Source organism: Rhinopithecus bieti, unplaced genomic scaffold, assembly GCF_001698545.2.
Source record: "Rhinopithecus bieti isolate Rb0 unplaced genomic scaffold, ASM169854v2 scaffold_32008, whole genome shotgun sequence".
Taxonomy (NCBI): domain Eukaryota; kingdom Metazoa; phylum Chordata; class Mammalia; order Primates; family Cercopithecidae; genus Rhinopithecus; species Rhinopithecus bieti.
The window spans coordinates 3040056-3057958 of record NW_016814433.1 but is presented as its reverse complement, the minus strand read 5'-3'; the positions used below and the strand labels follow the sequence as shown (position 1 = coordinate 3057958).

Sequence of the window (17903 nt, the reverse complement as noted above, 5' to 3'; positions counted from 1 at the left end):
GGGGGGCGTGGCACCCTGAGGGTGTTGGGGGCTGGGACAAACAGGACACCTGGGTTTACCTACGGGCAGCGGATGTTGGCGCCCTTAAGGAGGTGCAGTCTTCTGGGAGGGCCAGGGGCGGAGTCAGTCTTTAAAAGCTGTTCCCAGGGCTGGCCCGCCTGCCACAAACGCTGAGCCCAGGTGGGAGAGTTCTGGGTCATCCGAGCCTGGCAGCTGCGGGAACTCCGGAGACCACAAAGCGGTTTATGGTTTACCCCCTCCACGGAAGGTCGGTCTGATCGCAGCTGCGGGTCGGGGAGAGGGACCGGGGGGTCCCCCCAGTCAGTAGGCCTCAGAGCAGCACCTTTTCAGTGCCGGGGCATCAGACAGCGGATTTTGCATTCGACTCTCCCCAAAGTGTGCCGAACTGGTTGGAAGCAAAGGCTCTAGTTTAAGCTCTGGGCTTGGGGATAAAATATACTTTTTAAGGACCCAAGTTCCTCGGCAACGACTCCAGACTGGGAAGACCCCTCCATTTTCAGGATCGACGCTTCACGTTGAGGGGAGGGCATTCAGGACGCCCTCTTAAGGCTTCTCCCAACCCATGGCGCTACCGGGCTCCTCACAGGACCAGGCCTGGAGCCTGGAGCCTCCTGCCCCCACGGCTTCTGCGTCTTCATCTTCGGGACCCCAGGAGCGGGAGGGCGCTGGGAGCCCCGCGACCCCCGGGGCGCTGCCCCTGGAGAAGGTGAAGCGGCCCATGAACGCGTTCATGGTGTGGAGCTCCGCTCAGCGCCGCCAGATGGCGCAGCAGAACCCCAAGATGCACAACTCTGAGATCTCCAAGCGCCTGGGCGCGCAGTGGAAGCTGCTGGACGAGGACGAGAAGCGGCCCTTCGTGGAGGAGGCCAAGCGGCTCCGCGCCCGGCACCTGCGCGACTACCCCGACTACAAGTACCGGCCTCGGCGCAAGGCCAAGAGCTCGGGCGCCGGACCTTCCCGCTGCGGACAGGGAAGAGGTAGCCTGGCCGGCGGCGGCGCGATCTGGGGGCCGGGGTACGCAACCACCCAACCTAGCAGAGGCTTTGGGTACAGACCCCCCAACTACTCGACAGCATACCTGCCCGGCAGCTATGGGTGAGTGCCTGGGAAGCGGGCTGAAGACAGAGGGCCCATGCACCCCTCTCCTGGAGCCTTGGTGGGGGCGGATGCCGGAGGACGGGAGCCCACCCAAGCAGAGGCCACTCTTGGCCAAGGTGTGGCGGGCACAGGCCCCAGTACCTCCGGGGCCTGTGTAGGGTGGGGCGGGTCAGGGTTCTCCCAGAGGGCGTTTCCATCTCAGTCTGAAGTTGGTGGCCCTGCAGGGCCCGGTGACGGACCCCAGGATGCGATTGTGTCCTAGTTAGATGCCCTGTTTCCCCGCTGCTTCTGGCCTGTGTGTGACCCAGCTTCCTCTCCCAGCCCCCAGGGCAAGGAGAGGCCAAGCCCATTCTGCCCCTTCCTGGCCTGACTCCCCAGCCCCAAGAGGAAAACAGCCGTGCAGCACGCAAGCCCGCCCGCTCCCGAGCGTGCCCCAACAGGGCCCCGGGCTCTCTATCCCCGGGTCGGCTTCCATGCCTGCTGCGCCCAGCGGGCTGGGTAGCCAGGGCTGGGTGGGTGGCAAGCCCTACCCTGTCTGCCCAGAATTGGTCAGACTCATCTCCAACCCAGGGAAGTGCCCTCTAACCTCTTGTTTCTCTTTGCAGCTCTTCCCACTGCAAACTGGAGGCCCCCTCATCGTGCTCCCTCCCTCAGAGTGACCCTAGGCTTCAGGGGAGCTGCTGCCCCCCTATACCCACTACCTGCCCCCTGGCTCTCCCACTCCATACAGTCCTCCCCTTTCTGGTGCCCCCATGCCCCTAACCCACCTCTAACTCTCATGGACTCAGACCTCACCCGACGTGCCTCATCCTCCTTTTTTAATCCAGCAGCATCCCCTACCCCAGGCTGTCAACCCTTTCTCATGTTGGACTACAGTTCAGACGCCGCCTGCAGTCCTCCCACGAAAGCCAGGGAGAGCCGCACAACATAGTTATATTTTTGGTAGTATTAAACACAGTTTTGTATTATTCAACTGAGTCTCCAGTCTTTATTGTCCCATCTGTTCCCCTCACTGCAGCAGGAACCAGCCCCATCTCCACTCCCTTCCGCCTAGACCTGCCAGAGCAGGAACCTCCTCACCCCACCCTGGGGCCCTGCCTGAGTCATTCTCCGTCCCCCTTCCCCCACCTCAGCACTGGGGTCTGGGAGACAGTCCCAGCCGGGCTGAGGGAGGGAGGGAGCCACAGCCCCCAAGTCCCCTCCACTCCGCCTTCCAGGCTCCATCTTCTAGGGCCAGAAGGGAAGCAGGGAGGCTGGAGGACAGGGTAAAATATTTACCCAGGATAGTGTTAAACAGCTGGAAATTGCTGCTAGAGGAGGAGGCTTGGCTGAATGACTGAGTTAGAAAAGCACTCAAATGTCAAAATTTTGGCTTAGGAGACTCTACCCCCATCCTCTCCTTTTCTAAGGATCTGGATCCATCAACCATTTGTTTCCACTAAAGCCAACCCTGGCTCAGAAAGTCTGCAAATGCAGAGGAATGGAGGATGAGTAAGTCACACCAGCAGGCTGGCTCAGATGGGGAGAACCCTGAGGTTGGGTGAATGAGTGGAAACGGAATGACTCCAGTAGCTGGCTCTACTCCGCCTTTTTCTGCTTGTGGGGAGGCCTTGCATTCCAGTAGAAGAGCAGCTGGGCGGCGATGAGGCCGTTGCAGAGAGAGGAGACCACAAAGGTCCCAGCCATCAGGGGATCTCCAGTTTCCTGGTTGCAAGAGACAGAGCCAGCGTTACCCTTCAGCTTAGCTCAAGAAAGCTTCCCTAACGGACAAAGGATCCTGACGGGGCAGCTTTGGCCCTTAGCTGGGAGAAGAAAGATGAGGTTTTAGTGCCTTCTAGAAGGAAGATGTTGTACCCACCTGAATGGAAGTGAAGATTCGGGCCAGGGAGCCCCCAAACAGCAGGAAGACTGTGATGGCTGAGAGCTGGCCTGTGTGCCCATTGTGGTAATTGGTGGCTGCCTGGAGAAGCTAGGGGAGGAGTTGAGACCTTTGGCTCTGTCACCTGAGCTCCTCCCATACTCCCCCAAGTCCAAAACCCCCACACGTGGACCTTCCACTCTTCCCCTCCACCCTGCCCCCCAACATCTTGTCCCTTGCTCCTGGTACCCACCCTCCCCACCACCACAGCAGGCACATTGGAGGCCTGGAGCAGGGTGACTACAGTCAAGGGCGTCAGAGGTGAGAGAAGCACCAGCAGGACCAGGCTGTAGCAAGCGAGGAAAGCGACACCTAGGGGTGGGGAGACAGGAGTCCTTGTCAATCTCCCAACATCATGTGGCTCTCCCAGGCCTGAGTTCCCAGCAGGGTTCCCAGGAACCACACAGCCTGCTCTTAGGGAAGTCCCCAGCACCTTTCACAGTCTGTCCTCTGTAGTGCATGACCAGGAAGCAGATGGTGATCGTCTGGAGCATCAGGAATAAGGCTTCACCCCAAGAGCTGCAGAGTCAAGAGTTGGGAGGAAGAAAGGCGGGCCTAGAAAGAGGCAGGGAAAGCCTCCATAGCCCATCCATCCAGGGACACCATGCTCTGATCACACTTCTCTACAGCCCCCACACGGGATTGGCTCATTCTCAATCGTGGCCATTCTTAGGATGCTCACCCCTTCTCAAGGTCACCTCCACTGGTGACGATTAGGTTTCTAAAAAGGCTTAAAACTTTCCTGGCCCCTCATCCCTTTTTTTTTGAGACAGAGTTTCAAAAAAAAAACTCCAGATCTTCTTGCACAGGCTGGAGTACAGTGGCACAATCTCAGCTCACTGCAACCTCTGTCTCCCAGGTTCAAGTGATTCTCCTGCCTCAGCCTCCCAAGTAGCTGGCATTACAGGTGCCCACCACCACACCCGGCTAATTTTGTATTTTTAGTAGAGACAGGGTTTCACCATGTTGGCCAGGCTGGTTTTGAACTCCTGACCTCAGGTGATCCACCCACCTTGGCCTCCCAAAGTGCTGGGGTTAAAGGCACGAGCCACTCAGCCTGGCCACTTTCCTGCCCTGTAACCTCCCTCACCTTAATCCCCATTAGAGTTGTGGGTATTACCCTTGGGGAGGAAGGGTGGGCCCCTCACCTGAAGGGGAAGTTGTTAGTGATGCTGTAGACCATGGTCCCAGTCAATGCCACTAGCTCCAGCATTACAGACTGGAGACTCAATCCTTCGGCACTCTTGGCTCCCAGGATTTTAAACACCTGGGGCAGCTTTACTAGGGGAAAGATGAGAAAAGTAGGACTGAGGAGTCTCCATTCTTTTTTTTTTTTTGAGACGGAGTCTCACTCTGTCGCCGGGGCTGGAGTGCAGTGGCCGGATCTCAGCTCACTGCAAGCTCCGCCTCCCGGGTTCACGCCATTCTCCTGCCTCAGCCTCCCGAGTAGCTGGGACTACAGGCGCCCGCCACCTCGCCCGGCTAGTTTTTTGTATTTTTTAGTAGAGACGGGGTTTCACCGTGTTAGCCAGGATGGTCTCGATCTCCTGACCTTGTGATCCGCCCGTCTCGGCCTCCCAAAGTGCTGGGATTACAGGCTTGAGCCACCGCGCCCGGCCGAGTCTCCATTCTTTGGGATGCAACACAACCGCTACAGAATGAACGTCCACACAGTTGACGGCCTCTCAGAACCTCCACCTCAACCCAACAGCAGGAAAGAAAGATAAGAAACATACCGAGAAGTGAGCCAGCCACAATGCCCAGCCCCAGGCCTTTGCTGAGGAGAATCTTGAGGCAGGGGACTGAGGAGAGAAAAAAGGGTAAGCAGACAGGAGATGTCTGAAACTGAGGCCAGGGCTTGAAGCTCCTGTGGGCTCTCCCCAACCCCTCTTACCCACACCACGGTTTTGCATTGTCTTGGGGGGAGGAGGGACGGAGGGCAGCGAAAAAGGCCTGGTCTTTCCTGCTCCAGACCACTATACCTTTTCTTTTTTTTTTTAAGACAGTCTTGCTCTGTCACCCAGGCTGGAGTGCAGTGGCCCAATCTCAGCCCACTGCAGCCTCTGCCTCTCAGGTTCAAGCAATTCTCTTGTCTCAGCCTCCCAAGTAGCTAGGATTACAGGTGCACACCACCATGCCTGGCTAATTTTTGTGTTTTTAGTAGAGACGAGGGTTTCACCATGTTGGCCAGGCTGGTCTCGAACTCCTGACCTCAGATGATCCACCTGCCTCAGCTTCCTAAAGTGCTGGGATTATAGGCTCGAGCTACCGTGCGCTGGGTCCCAGACTATTACTTTCCAAAACAGCTTTTCTGCAATGCCTACCATCTGCCACATCCAATCTTCCCTTCCCTATAAATTAACATCCAAACTTGGCTTGACCTCCACGGCTCTCCATTGCTTCCCCGTATAAAGCTGAGAAATGCCCAGGAGTTTTTTAATCCTTTATCTCCCTTCTCTGGGCCAATGGGTGCCCCATTTCACATGTCTTCTCTCACCAAAGACAAGTATTAATACTTTTTTTTTTTTTTTTTAATTTTGAGACAGAGTTTCACTCTTGTTGCCCAGGCTGGAGTGCAATGGCACGATCTCGGCTCACTGTAACCTCTGCCTCCTGGGTTCAAGAGATTCTCCTGCCTCAGCCTCCCAAGTAGCTGGGATTAACAGGCGCCTGCCACAATGCCCAGCTAATTTTTTGTATTTTTAGTAGAGACGGGGTTTCACCCTGTTGGCCAGGCTGGTCTCAAACGCCTGACCTCAGGTGATCCACCCGCCTCAGCCTCCCAAAGTGCTGGGATTACAGGCGTGAGCCACCGTGCCCGCCCCATACCACTCTTTCTTGAACACTCTGACTGTCCCTGGCCCCTACTCAGGGACTAAACCTTACCCTTTCAGGACTTGCTTTTATGCCCTGGCCATCTACCACTTCTCTAGCCTTGAAGCCTTCCCCTCAAGGAGCTTGGTCCAGTGGGAGTCAGACTCTCACGGGTCATGAATGCGGCTAAAACAAAGTGCCCCACGAGTTCAAGAGAGGTACCATGAACTGACGGGCAGACTGACGCTTCCCAAATGGTCTGACGGTGGGCCTTGTTGTGGAGCTGTCTCGCAATCAGAAAAAGGAAGGGAGGCATATTATTCCGAAATCAGACTATGAGCAAACCTGGAGGCTGGAAAGAAAGCAATCAGGGTGGCGGAGCCTTTGGGGGTGCAATGAAGGCCCAATTCATCAGGGGCTTTAGATTAAGCTTAACCCTGCTAGCGATCTAATAAAGGTTGGCATGATTTGACTTGACTTTTATTTTGTTTTATAAAAGTTGAGTCTTTTCGTCTTTCATTGTCGCTAAAGCACAAACCTCACAAAGAAGTAATTCCACCCGGTCACTTCCCCACTGGTACAAATATGGCGTTCTCCCTCTAAGGGGCCCGAGACACTTCCGCCCCTCTCAGAAGTGACTTCCGCTCAGCTCGGCGTGGCGGCAGTGACTGCCGTCACTTAGTCGCCGATCAAGCCTTGGACTAAGGGTCCACGGTTACTCTAGCAGGACTTGGATTGGATGCTGAATAAAACTCACCGTGAAGCAAGTCCCACTGAACGAAAAGTTGGTCGTAGCATTTCTCAGGTAAAAGAATCGGCACGAGCAGCCGTTTAAGCGGTCCGTCCGCCTCGGCCGCCATATTGCAAAGCTAGCTTCCGCCAGTCTCTCCAGACCGCCATTGACTTTCGTTGCGCGTGCGCGCTGCGGACACTCCGCCTCCCGTTCTTTTCCCGCGGCGAAGCTGGCCCGCCCCCTGCTCCTGGTTCTTTCTGACACTACGCACCCCCGCTCTAGTGGCGTAAAATAAGTCTCAGTCAGGGACCACGTTTTGGACGCGCCCAGCAGTTGGAATTCTAAAGCTTGCCGAAGCTGCACGCCTGCGCAGTTAGATCTCCCACGCCTTTGTTGACGCTTCCAGTTTGGAAGTCAGATTTACACCCCTGCCTTTCTCCGCTCCTCTTGCTGGGCGCCATCTTGTCTTCTCGTGGCACACTCTGTATTGTTCGAAGTTGAGAGAGAAGGAGCCCGAGTCTCCGAGGTGGCGTTGGGTGGGGGCGCCACTAGCTCCAGTTCTCTCGACGTCTCTAGAGGGAAGGGCGCCGGTGGGAGCAGGAGAGTCTGCACCGGGCAGGCCTTCTTAGGTGCCGCGTTGCGCGCAGGGCCCCGTGCTTGCCTCGCCTCGGGTTGGCTCAGGCCTCGGAGCATGAGTGCGCCGGCAACTGCTGGGCCCGGGACAGTGAAGCAGAGGAGGAGGTGGGGGAGGCGAGCCCAGGGCAGGGAAGGGCAACCCTTGAATCACCCGTGGGGCACAGAGCTGGCCGTCTCCGGGAAGCCGAGGCCTGGCGATGCAGCCCCGGGGTTCTCCCCCTCCCCGCTGGCCCGAGGGCGCACCACGTGCTGGGCAGAGACTCCGGCGAGGCCGAGTGGACCCTGCAGCTCCGCTTGGGAAAGGGCACCTTGGACTACCTGGTGGGGGCGTTGTGCTTCGTTACCCAGCGCCGGGATGCCAACCCACGGTGCCCACCCGTGCATCATTCCGCTGTGGATCAGCCCTTTGGCGGCCCCCTCCCAAGTCTGCAAGGTCACACGGATGTCTGCAGGCAGAGGTGGGGCTGCCCTTGTGGGGAAGTCTCTGGCTTTGGAGGCCAGAAGCTTCCTGGGGCTCATACGGCTGGGGGGTGCTGCTCATCCTGCCTCCCAGGGATTGCGCCACAGCCTACTGTAACGGGTGGGACTGGCGCTCACTTGTGGCGCAGGCTGTGGCCATCTGGGAGGCCCTTTCTAGAATCTGGACCTTAGCTGTCCTGAGAATGACACTCCTTACCTCAAATACTGGGGGCATGAAGTTAGGCTTGGCGGGTGGCCCTGTCTAAGGGGCATGCTGTTCCCAGGAGCCCCCAGTGGAGGTCAGAGTACCTACTGCTCCTGCTTGATTCAACCCCTTGCAGGTGGGCTAGGAGCATCCCAGGTGCTGCGAGGGTTTAATCGGGCTCTTCTGCTGGCCCTGAATACGGTGGACAGGACAGGACATTCTCATTGCTCAGGAGCCACTGGCGCTGCCTTTGGGAATGAAATTCCACAGCCTCCCACTCATCGCTTTGTCTGTCTGCTGCATCTGAAACTGTACCAGGGTCAGGAAAAAGGCTGCGGGGGTGAATGGCTCTACCGGCTTGCCAGGGATGGGGTACTGGAGCAGCCAGTGGCCCCAAGAGGAGGAAGGAAGGGAAGCACGGCAGACCCAACACCAGCTGTGCCAGGCTTTGGGGGGTAAACCCATGAGGCATCGTCACACACTGACATTTTCATCCCTCCTCAGCAGCTGCTTCCGGCTCCCCGAGACCCAGCCATGGAAAGCACAAAAAGGCGTGTGACAAGAAACTCATAGCTTTTAATCCTGGCAGGACAAGGAAAACCCCAAGTCAATGATATGCATATATTTTGCTACTCTCCTGCTGGGGGGACAGTTCGTCACATTTAATAAAACTCTCTCCCCTCCCTCCTGCCGACTGCATTATCTCTTATTTATTTATTTATTTGAGATAGTCTGGCTCTGTCGCCCAGTCTGGAGTGCAGTGGCGCGATCTTGGCTCAGTGGCGCGATGTCGGCTCACTGCAACCTCCACCTCCTGGGTTCAGGCAACTCTGCCTCAGCCTCCCAAGTAGCTGGGATTACAGGCCAGCTGGGATTATGCCACCACACCCGGCTAAATTTTTTGTGTTTTTAGTAGAGATGGGGTTTCACCATGTTGGCCAGGCTAGTCTCTAAACTCCTGACCTCCAGTGATCCGTCTACCTCAGCCTCCCAAAGTGCTGGGATTACAGGCATGAGCCATCGCGCCTGGCTCTATTTTAGTCCTTCAAGAAAGGGAAGGAAAATAACTTTGAGACAGTTGCATGTCAAGGAAATAAGGGACCCCCCCCACCACACCCCAACCCCCTCAGTGCCCTGGGGTTTGAAGCAAATGCTCAGAGGGCCTGGTAGGCGGATGGGCGTCTCCGGACGATGCAGAAGGCGATAAGCACCAGGGCAAGGAGGCCAAGAAGGATCAGGCCGATGATGAGAGGCAGCAAGATGGACCGGTCACTGGGGCAGGAGAAACCTGGCGGAAGGATAGGGCAGGTAGGTATTACAGTGACATGGTGGTTGGGATAAAGGTGGGAGGAGGGAATGGGGGGATGCTAGGGAGTAGGAGATTGGTGAGGAGCTCACCACCGCAGTGACTCAGCAGTGACAAAAGGGGGAAACTGGCAGAGTCTTTTAGAGGATGGGAGGACAGCTGCCCTATAGCCAGGACAAGCTGGGAGAGGGAGGAGATTTGGGGGGTTAAGAAGAGAGATGAGTGGCTTGTGGGCCTGGGGAAGGGGTTTTCAGTGCAGTGGGAGGATTCTAGGGGGGAAGGAGTAGGTAGGTCTTACTTTGCCCAAAGACCCCTGTGTGGGGCAGCTGAGCAGCCTGGAGCCTCAGGGAGAGCAGGTCGAGGTGGACAGCTGGTGAAAGAATGATGCTCGAGTTGCTGCAACTGAAGCTCTGGCCCAGGGGTGCTTGGAGATCTCGAAGGGATGCATTCTGAGCCGAGAATGTCCACTCTGGAGGAGTGAGGAAGGGTTAGATCCTATCCGCCTCCCTGGCCCCAGCTTAGTCCTTTCAGGAACCCTGGTGTCTAGTGGTAGCAATGAGAAAGGGAAGGAGGTTACTTACGTGCTGCGTGGGGGAAAGATACGTTGTACTCCACTGCCATGTAGCTCAGGTAGACAACCCTCTGCTGGAGGTCCTGTGGGGCGAACAGGAAAGCAGGTGGCATCCCTCTTCACAGAGGAAGGAGTAGGGTGCGGGATTGGGAGGGGTGGGGCGCTGGGAGGCTGAGTGAGGGGTAAGACTGAGGTCATGGCTATACCTGCATGAATCCAAAGCTGAGGTGTCCATAGGGGAATGAGAGAAGCAGGTGGGGATGGGCACCCTCACAGCTCCCCTGGACCTTGGTTTTGTTGGGGTTCAGTACAGAGATGCCCCAGGCCTGCGGAAGTTAAAGATCAGAAGGTCACAAGATTGCATGCGATGTCAGCCAAGGTTCCCCGTCCCGTCTTCCTTCTTCCCTCTGAGCCTATAGCCAGTCCTGCCTCCCTCCCCGTTGTACCCATTTTCAGCTTTACCTCTTCTCCAGCCTGGGTTGTGTACATGACTCGAATCTGAATCTGGGCTTGGAGGTGGACACAGGGCTGGGAACCATTGGTCCACGTGTAGTCTCCAATGGTCTCCTTGGAGGCAGGGCTAGGACTCGGAGAGGGCGGAGGTGGTCGTGGGTGGGCAGAACTGGTGAGTCCTGGGCTGGTGGCAGTGCTGTTGCTTGTTGGATGAACCGTGGCATTTCCATGACTAGTGGTGGCAGGCCTGTGAGTGGCCGTTGAGGGTCCCTGGCTGGTGGCAGTGCTGTTGCTTGTTGGATGAACCGTGGCGTTTCTGTGGCTGGTGGTGGTGGGGTTGTGCGTGGCAGTCGTGGGTCCGTGGCTGGTGGTGCCTGTGGTGGTTGTCCTGTGAGTGGTGGTTTTGTGGCTCTTGGTAGTCCTGTGGCTGGTTGTTCCAGTGCTCTCTGTAGCCGTGGGTGTCACCGTGAAGGATGGCAGCAGAGTGGCCGATTTTTTGTGAGGACAGTCATTCCCTGTCCCCTGGGCTTTTGGCAGAGAGGAGATGGTTAGCCACCCAGGGGCAGGCTCCCTCCCAAGGGCCCCCTCCCCTCAGCCTCCTTTCTCCTTACCTGCGAGTAGCCCCAGCAGGGCCCCCGAGAAAAGCACAGCCAGCCTCATGGCTGAACTACCTCACCCCAAGTCCAGCTAGGCTGTCTGCACCAGTTGCTCAGCTCTACTCCCTCAGCCCTCTTGGAAAGGAGGAAATGAAAGTCTCACTTCCTGTACTGGAGATGATCCCACCCACAGTCTGACTCAGGGGCCTCAGCTCTAGCCACCTCTCTCTTAGTCATTAGTTTTTGTAATTAAGGTAGGGCACTGTTGGCCCTTGCCTTATCAGGGCAGAGTCAACAGGGTCACAAGGGTACAGGATAGGGAGTCCTAGGGCAGTTGATCCATAGGGATCCATGTGTCAAACTCAGCAAAACTTGCTTGGCAGTTGTGGCAGGTGGCTATGGGAACAGCTGACACCCAGGCCCCTCCCTCAGTGGTGGGGAAATCAGTCTCCACTCCCCTTTCCCCTGGACCTCGGGGCTGACCCGTTACTTCCTCTTGGCTGAGGCACATGAGGGGCTTGTGATCATCCACACCCAGCCCTTTACAGAGGGGCAGCACTCCAGTCAGCATCACCGTTCTGAGCTGAGAACATGGCTTTCCAGTGTCTGGGAACTCTCAGATGGTGACAAGAAAGCAACACAGCCCAAAGGTTAACTATCTGCTGGCAAAGGGGGGAGCAGAGATGCACCCAGTAGCAGGTGGGAGAGGGAAGGGGAGGTAAGAAATGAGAAGCCCAAACAGGCAGTTTCCAAGTCATTTTATTCAGAATTTTGTGTTTGTTTCCTGAATCAATAAATACTATACAAAACAATGTAAAAATGGCTACCATTTTCTCTCCCCTGCTTCCCCCCACCTGGGGACAACCCCCTGGGCAACCTCACTCAGGGGTTTTAGGGGTTCTCCCTCCAGATTTGGTCCAGCAAATGAGGCTGAGTGACATAGTCCCCTGAATCACTTTCAAAGGAGCTCAGCTGAGGTGAGGAGAGCCTCTGGGATCTGGAGGTTACTAGGTTAGGGAAATGGATTAGTGTTTTTTTGGGAGAAGAGCCGGCGCCTGGGGCAAGAGCCTACCCCAAAGAAAAGGGTGTCTAAAATGTTCACGGTTCCTTCTTTTGCCTCAAAAAGTGACATTTATTCAAAGAAAAAAAATGACAAGATGTCCATCCCTTGGCTCCCTTCCCTCCCCCCTCCTGCTGCTCCTCAGCCCCCCGAGATTGAGCCCTGGCTGGGGCTGGGTGGCAGGACAACCCCTCAGATGAGGTCAGCAACATTGAGGGGCATTTCCTCAATGGAGGTGTTATAGAAGGTCTCGATGTCTCGAAGAGTCCTCTTGTCTTCTTCTGTCACCATGTTAATAGCCACACCTTTACGGCCAAACCGTCCACCTCGACCGATTCTGGAAAACAAGGAAAGGGATGAGGAACATCAGGAGCTTTAGCCCAGGGAGGGCCAGGCGTGAGGGGGTGGAGGAGTGTTCCAGATCTACGCTTACCTGTGGATATAGTTTTCCCTGTTGGTGGGAAGGTCATAGTTGATGACTAAAGAAACCTGCTGCACATCAATGCCTCTGGCCTACGTCAAGAAAGACAACTCTTCAGCATGTGCATGAAAGAACACTATCCCGAAGAGACACTTAGGCATCCATGTAGGCAGCCAAGGCAGGCAGAGGAAATAAGCATCCCTGTTCCCCGAAGACCTTAGGCATGCCAGGTTCTATTCCAAGCTGCTACTTTCCTAAGAGGGGCACTGGATGTCCCCTTGGAGAGGGAATCACCTTGGATCCTCCCTTCTGCCTTTCCTGTCAGTTCCCTGTACTCACCAGCAGGTCAGTGGTAATCAAAACTCTGCTAGAGCCAGAACGAAACTCCCTCATGATCACATCTCGTTCCTTTTGGTCCATATCTCCATGCTAGAAGAGAAAACAAACCAGGTAGGCACATGGGTTCTGGGAACCCTGGCTTCTAGTAGGACACTTCTGACCAACAGACCCACAAGGGGCTGGCAGTGGGCAAACACACCATGGCAGAGACAGTGAAATCTCGAGCATGCATCTTCTCGGTGAGCCAGTCCACCTTCCTCCGGGTGTTGATGAAGATGACTGCCTGGGTGATGGTCAGGGTTTCATACAAGTCACATAGTGTGTCCAGCTTCCACTCCTGCAGGTGAGGGGACAAAAATCAGTCAGGGGCTATACCCAACAACTCACTGCCAGGCCCGCCTCCTGCACTGGGCCCCACCTCTCGTTCCACGTTGATGTAGAATTGGCGGATACCCTCCAGGGTCAACTCTTCCTTCTTGACAAGAATCCGAATGGGGTCCCTCATGAACTTCTTGGTCACCTCAAGCACATCAGAAGGCATTGTAGCTGACAGCAAAACTACCTAGTGGAAAAAAAGGCCAGCCTTAGAGCGGTGGATCCTTCCCAAGGCCTGCTCCCTTCCCTAGCCACACCTAAAACTGAAGTGGATGCATAAAAAGGCTCAAGACAAGCATCCAGAGTTTGGTTCCCCTGGCACTTGATATTTTTCTTCCAGAATCATTAGCGATTCGAGCAAGGCCGCCCTCACCTGGGTGTTGCTGTTGAGCTTTTGGAATATGTCATAGATCTGGTCCTTGAACCCACGGCTTAACATTTCGTCAGCTTCGTCCAGTACAAACATCTTGATGTATTTGGGAGCTAGAGAGAAAAAAAAGCCAATATATAGCATATAATCAGGGAAATGTAGGAGAGATATATCCAACTTTGCTGATAAAAAACAGAGAGGGGCCGAGTAGTCTGCTCTCAGAGTACAAAGACTGATCCTTTGCCCAGGACGTTCCCGCCAAGCCAGAAAACAGCCCTGGGAAGTAGGACACTGCCTGGGCTGCACTGGCAGGGAAGCCAGAGGCTCAGATGACACGCATGGGCTCCATCACAGAGCAGCTCTTCCCCAGAGGGAAACCAGCATCCGTGGGAATGACTTTGGCTTACGCTGAAAGACTGGAAAGCATGCACAAGAGCGAAGTGACCCAGGGGACTGGAGAACTGAATTACTCACACAGGTATCTCCGGTTAAGCATATCAAACACTCGGCCAGGAGTCCCCACGATTATGTGGGGGGCTTCCATCTGCAGTTTCTGCACCTCAGCACGCACGTTGGTGCCCCCAATACAGGCATGACAGGAGGCACCCATGTAGTCTCCTAGTGCCATGACCACCTTCTGTATCTGAGCACAGAGAAAGATAGGTGCTCACATATTAGCTACAGCTGTGCCAGGCACCATTCTTAAATGTTTTTCATGTATTTATTCCTAACCAAGAACTTTGGGGCATGCACTATTATTACACTCACATTCAGCTGAGAAACAGGCAGAGGCTAAAATCCACTTAAGATCGTGCTGTCAATAGGTGGCAAAGACAGGATTTCAACTCAGTCTGGTTCCTGAGTGTACAGTGATTCACAGTAAGGCCGCTCAGATAATTAATTCAGTTTCTTACTCTAGATATTTAGAACCCGTAACTTTCTGAAAGCTAATCTGACTAACTGCCTCGTCATGCAGCAACCAGTTTTGTTTTGTTTTTTTTTTGAAACAGAGCTTTGCTCATCGCCCAGACTGGAGTGCAATGGCACAATCTCGGCTCACTGCAACCTCCACCTCCTGGGTTAAATTCTCCTGCCTGAGCCTCCCCCAAGTAGCTGGGATAACAGGCACATGCCACTACGCCCGGCTAGTTTTTATATTTCTAGTAGAGATGGGGTTTCACTGTGTTGGCCAGGCTGGTCTCCAACTCCTGATCTCAAGTGATCTGCCTGCCTCGGCCTCCCAAAGTGTTGGGATTACACGAGTGAGCCACCGCGCCCGGCCAGCAACCAGTTTTATAGAACAGGTGATACATATCCATGTTCTATTGTACTCCTACCACAGGACCAAAGCTACGAGCCATGTTCACTCTGAGAAAACTGAGAGCCAAGTGCCTTAGAATGGAGCTCTGCTGTAACTTCTTACATTATCCACACCCAGAATAATCACTGCACCTGCCACAGAACATTTAAAAACATGCTCTGAGCCTCAATACTCCAGTTGAGATGAGTGTCACAGCATGACCCAGAGTAAATCCAGCGTTAGAACTGTGTGCCCCAGGCATGAAACAGCTCTAGGCATTAAGCCAGGGTAAAAAAAGGACTGTCCGGCCGGGCGCGGTGGCTCAAGCCTGTAATCCCAGCACTTTGGGAGGCCTAGGCGGGCAGATCATGAGGTCAGGAGACCGAGACCATCCTGGCTAACATGGTGAAACCCCGTCTCTACTAAAAGATACAAAAAAACTAGCCGGGCGTGGTGGCAGACACCTGTAGTCCCAGCTACTTGGGAGGCTGAGAGCGGGAGGAAGGCGTGAAAAAGGCGTGAACCCGGGAGGCGGAGCTTGCAGTAAGCTGAGATAGGCCACTGCACTCCAGCCTGTCTCCCAAAAAAAAAAAAACCAAACAAAAAAACAAAACAACAAAACTGTCCACTGTCCATCTGCTCTGACTACCATAAGAGCACCCCCACCACTGAGGTGTCTCTTAGCCCATGGTGATGGTGCTTATTCAGAACACAGCCACCAAACTTGCCCAGCCAGCCAGGCTTGACCCAAGAGCCTTCCCATTTGACTCAGGAAATGGGTGGAGGAAGTGATGGTTACATTTGGGTGAGAAATAGCTTCTAATTAACCCAGCAGGTCTTGAGAGTGTTAGGGCACCCATCTCTCTTCCTCCCAAGGTGGTGATCACAGAACACTTCTCTGGTCCTTGGATTATGCCCATCAGCCCTAAATCAGCCCTTAGGAAGGGAACAGAAACCACTCTTACCTGCTGAGCCAATTCTCGAGTGGGTGCCAGGACCAAGGCCTGGGTGGCTTTTAGATCTAATTCGATCTGCTGCAGAATCGATATGGCAAATGTGGCCGTTTTCCCAGTCCCAGATTGGGCTTGAGCGATCACATCATAACCTAAACAAACAAATTAGGAGTTAAATGTGGTAAAGAGTATACACTTTGGGATATTCAAGTCGTAAGTGAATGAGACCAATAAACAACCAATGAACCAAGCATTTCATGGCTCACAAACTACCTTACCAGTCAACGCAGTTACACAATGAGAACCAGATAGAAACAAGAACCAGTTATTAACTCGTCTAGTATTGCACACCAAGCTGGACTAGAAATATGGCTGCAGATACAAGTGTAAGCTGGCTACAATATCACCTCTTTAAAGGAAACGTATGTGTCCAAGGCATGAACCAGGCATGGGCACAGATCAGAAGCCAAGCTGGGATGAACAAGGAGTTGCTTTGTCCCTGGCTGATATGAGATGGGCACCACCAACCAGATGCCACTCTACCCAGGTCAGGGACAGTCCAGAATGTCTTCTGGGACTGAGAGTTCTCACCCTTGATACAAGGTAGAATGGCTCGCTGCTGGATGGCAGACGGCTTCTCAAAACCATAGGCGTAGATGCCACGGAGAAGGGACTCTGAGAGGTTCATGTCATCAAAGCTGTCAACAATCTCATTCCAGTTACTCTATGGAATGCAAAGAATTAAAGTTTGAGTCGTGGAAAAGGTGGGGCTGAGCTGTAGTCCCAGAGCGAACAGGATCTGGTGCCTACTAACCAAAGCCTCAAAGCTTACAACCCCTCCTCCCTTTAAGGAAACCAGCTGCTTCTAGATGGTCTGGGAAATCAATCTAAGAGGCCACTCTAACTCTATACAACTGTAAGCCTGAGAGTTGTAATGAGGAAGGACAGAATTTCATTTGTCCAGTCTCACCTCGATGACGCCTTCGGGCTCCATCCCATCGGGGCCATTGTCTCTGGATCTGTTGGTTTAAAGCACAAATTTTGTCCCCTGCCAGACCAAAGCACTCACAAATCCTGACAGCCGGGCTCTGTCAGGAGTGGCCTGCATGATGCCATCAACCTGCTCTTCCAGATCCAACTCCCACCGGTTCCCAAGAGGTACCCAGAGGAGGAGTATCTATAAAACTGCTTGAGGCCTTTGCCCCATGCAGGCAGCGGCTCAGGCCAGGCCACCCCCGACATAAGGGGGTGACCCTTTCTGAAGACAGGCTGGCAGGCGTGCCGCCGCGCTCACGGTACCCAGAGGTGGTGCTTGCCGCCAGGTCCACGTGGGCCCGACACAGCCGCTTAAAGCCCCAGCGCGTGCACCTCCCACCAGAGCACCAGCGCGCCGGAAGTCCCGCCCTTCACCTCCCAGATCGGAGGGTAGGACATCCCCTTCCCCCCACGTCATCCCGCCCGCGCCCTCCCCCACTCCCTCCAGCCGAACCCCCCTTCGCGTTGCCCGGATGTGGGAGGCCGCGGGCGGTGGCGGCCTCGCGCACAATGAGCCCAAGCCGAGCTAGCAAAGGGGGAGATTGCACAACACTTAGAAGCGAAGCAGACTGGGGGAGGGGAACGCCTCAGGCCACCATGTGCTCGTCCCTCGACCACCCGGCGGCGTCTCCCACCCTTCCATGGAACAATCCACATCCCGCCCACCCCCGTCGCGAAGTAGCGTCGCCCTCCCATACCTCAGGCCGCTCACCCCCGAAGTAAAGTGGACCTGCCCATCCGCAGTTTGCCAATAGCCCGGCTTGTGCGGCAAAATGGACCCGCCCGCCCGGCGCCGGGTGGGCTCCTGGTGCCTCACGCGGCCGCTCCTCGGGGTTAGGCTCAGTCCTGGCCGTCAAGAAAACCAGCACACTGAACGGCCGGTTTCTTCTCCCCGACCCGTGTTTTAGCCGCGACGATGTGACTGGCTCTGAGGACCAGGCACCCCCGCCTCTCGCGAGTGGTACCGTCAGAATCCTCCGGAACCCCGCGCGCCGTCCCTCCCCCGGCACAGGGAGGCAACCGGACCTGCCGGCTCTGGGCCACACACAGTGGCGGCCGTCTCCACCTTTCTTTCCCACGCCAGCTCGCGACCCAGTCTCGCCACTCAGCGCCGGGGTTTCGCGCACGGCACCGCCTCGGGTCGAGGCTCGTAACAAACCTCGCAAGCCTGACCCTAGCCGGGCTGTCCCTGCCCTCCGCCTCGACCCTGGTGGCCGCGTAGGCCGTGGACCCCCCCCCC

General features: G+C 55.4%; 4 protein-coding genes and 1 long non-coding RNA gene across 16 annotated transcripts in view; 2 read left to right on the top strand and 3 right to left on the bottom strand.

Annotated features, from left to right (window-relative positions):
• Nucleotides 1–52: 52 nt before the first annotated feature.
• SOX15 (SRY-box transcription factor 15) lies at nucleotides 53–2092 on the top strand. Its single transcript, XM_017850462.1, has 2 exons — nucleotides 53–1116; nucleotides 1725–2092. Exons 1-2 carry the CDS (start codon nucleotides 584–586, stop codon nucleotides 1879–1881), a joined length of 690 nt encoding a protein of 229 aa, XP_017705951.1. The 5' UTR covers nucleotides 53–583; the 3' UTR covers nucleotides 1882–2092.
• MPDU1 (mannose-P-dolichol utilization defect 1) lies at nucleotides 2056–7208 on the bottom strand. 10 transcript variants are annotated; one of them, XM_017850444.1, is made up of 8 exons: nucleotides 6609–7208; nucleotides 6085–6134; nucleotides 4774–4839; nucleotides 4186–4313; nucleotides 3471–3556; nucleotides 3231–3349; nucleotides 2978–3088; nucleotides 2063–2823 (listed from the first exon to the last, which is right to left on the bottom strand). In XM_017850444.1, the coding sequence occupies exons 1-8, from the start codon at nucleotides 6709–6711 to the stop codon at nucleotides 2698–2700; spliced, it is 789 nt and encodes a 262-aa protein (XP_017705933.1). In that variant the 5' UTR covers nucleotides 6712–7208; the 3' UTR covers nucleotides 2063–2697. The 10 variants fall into 10 exon arrangements, with proteins under 10 accessions (XP_017705940.1, XP_017705933.1, XP_017705932.1 ...); XM_017850451.1 differs by lacking the exon at nucleotides 6085–6134 and having other exon boundaries at nucleotides 2056–2823; nucleotides 4186–4318; nucleotides 6609–6934; XM_017850443.1 differs by lacking the exon at nucleotides 3231–3349.
• Nucleotides 7209–7255: 47 nt separating this feature from the next.
• On the top strand, nucleotides 7256–8575 carry MPDU1-AS1 (MPDU1 antisense RNA 1). Its single transcript, XR_014485050.1, has 2 exons — nucleotides 7256–7678; nucleotides 8021–8575. It is a non-coding gene; the product is annotated as an MPDU1 antisense RNA 1 (long non-coding RNA).
• CD68 (CD68 molecule) lies at nucleotides 8441–11078 on the bottom strand. Its single transcript, XM_017850441.1, has 6 exons — nucleotides 10826–11078; nucleotides 10224–10741; nucleotides 9968–10087; nucleotides 9772–9844; nucleotides 9489–9659; nucleotides 8441–9172 (listed from the first exon to the last, which is right to left on the bottom strand). The coding sequence occupies exons 1-6, from the start codon at nucleotides 10872–10874 to the stop codon at nucleotides 9039–9041; spliced, it is 1065 nt and encodes a 354-aa protein (XP_017705930.1). The 5' UTR covers nucleotides 10875–11078; the 3' UTR covers nucleotides 8441–9038.
• A 473-nt stretch (nucleotides 11079–11551) lies between these two features.
• The window catches only part of EIF4A1 (eukaryotic translation initiation factor 4A1), a 10642-nt gene continuing 4290 nt past the window's right edge, over nucleotides 11552–17903 (bottom strand). Inside the window, exons 2-12 of one of the 3 annotated variants that reach the window (XM_017850439.1) lie at nucleotides 17362–17509; nucleotides 16599–16647; nucleotides 16220–16352; nucleotides 15641–15780; nucleotides 13850–14018; nucleotides 13379–13488; nucleotides 13049–13192; nucleotides 12830–12967; nucleotides 12631–12720; nucleotides 12304–12383; nucleotides 11552–12207 (exon numbers count right to left, since the gene is read on the bottom strand). In XM_017850439.1, coding sequence (XP_017705928.1) covers nucleotides 12063–12207; nucleotides 12304–12383; nucleotides 12631–12720; nucleotides 12830–12967; nucleotides 13049–13192; nucleotides 13379–13488; nucleotides 13850–14018; nucleotides 15641–15780; nucleotides 16220–16352; nucleotides 16599–16622 — 1173 coding nt within the window. In that variant the 5' untranslated portion in view covers nucleotides 16623–16647; nucleotides 17362–17509 and the 3' untranslated portion in view covers nucleotides 11552–12062. Of the gene's footprint in view, nucleotides 12208–12303; nucleotides 12384–12630; nucleotides 12721–12829; nucleotides 12968–13048; nucleotides 13193–13378; nucleotides 13489–13849; nucleotides 14019–15640; nucleotides 15781–16219; nucleotides 16353–16598; nucleotides 16648–17361; nucleotides 17897–17903 lie in introns of those variants that run through there. The other 2 variants (XM_017850438.1, XM_017850437.1) reach the window with 2 other exon arrangements.

Coding starts and splice junctions, on each gene's coding strand:
- SOX15 (XM_017850462.1), top strand. CDS start 584: ATGGCGCTACCGGGCTCCTCACAGGACCAGGCCTGGAGCCTGGAGCCT. Junction 1,117..1,724: donor TACCTGCCCGGCAGCTATGG/GTGAGTGCCTGG, acceptor TTCTCTTTGCAG/CTCTTCCCACTGCAAACTGG.
- MPDU1 (XM_017850442.1), bottom strand. CDS start 6,711: ATGGCGGCCGAGGCGGACGGACCGCTTAAACGGCTGCTCGTGCCGATT. Junction 3,557..4,185: donor ACTAACAACTTCCCCTTCAG/GTGAGGGGCCCA, acceptor TTGACTCTGCAG/CTCTTGGGGTGAAGCCTTAT. Junction 2,824..2,977: donor GAATCTTCACTTCCATTCAG/GTGGGTACAACA, acceptor TCTTGCAACCAG/GAAACTGGAGATCCCCTGAT.
- CD68 (XM_017850441.1), bottom strand. CDS start 10,874: ATGAGGCTGGCTGTGCTTTTCTCGGGGGCCCTGCTGGGGCTACTCGCA. Junction 10,742..10,825: donor CCTGCTGGGGCTACTCGCAG/GTAAGGAGAAAG, acceptor CTCTGCCAAAAG/CCCAGGGGACAGGGAATGAC. Junction 9,660..9,771: donor ATCTTTCCCCCACGCAGCAC/GTAAGTAACCTC, acceptor TCACTCCTCCAG/AGTGGACATTCTCGGCTCAG.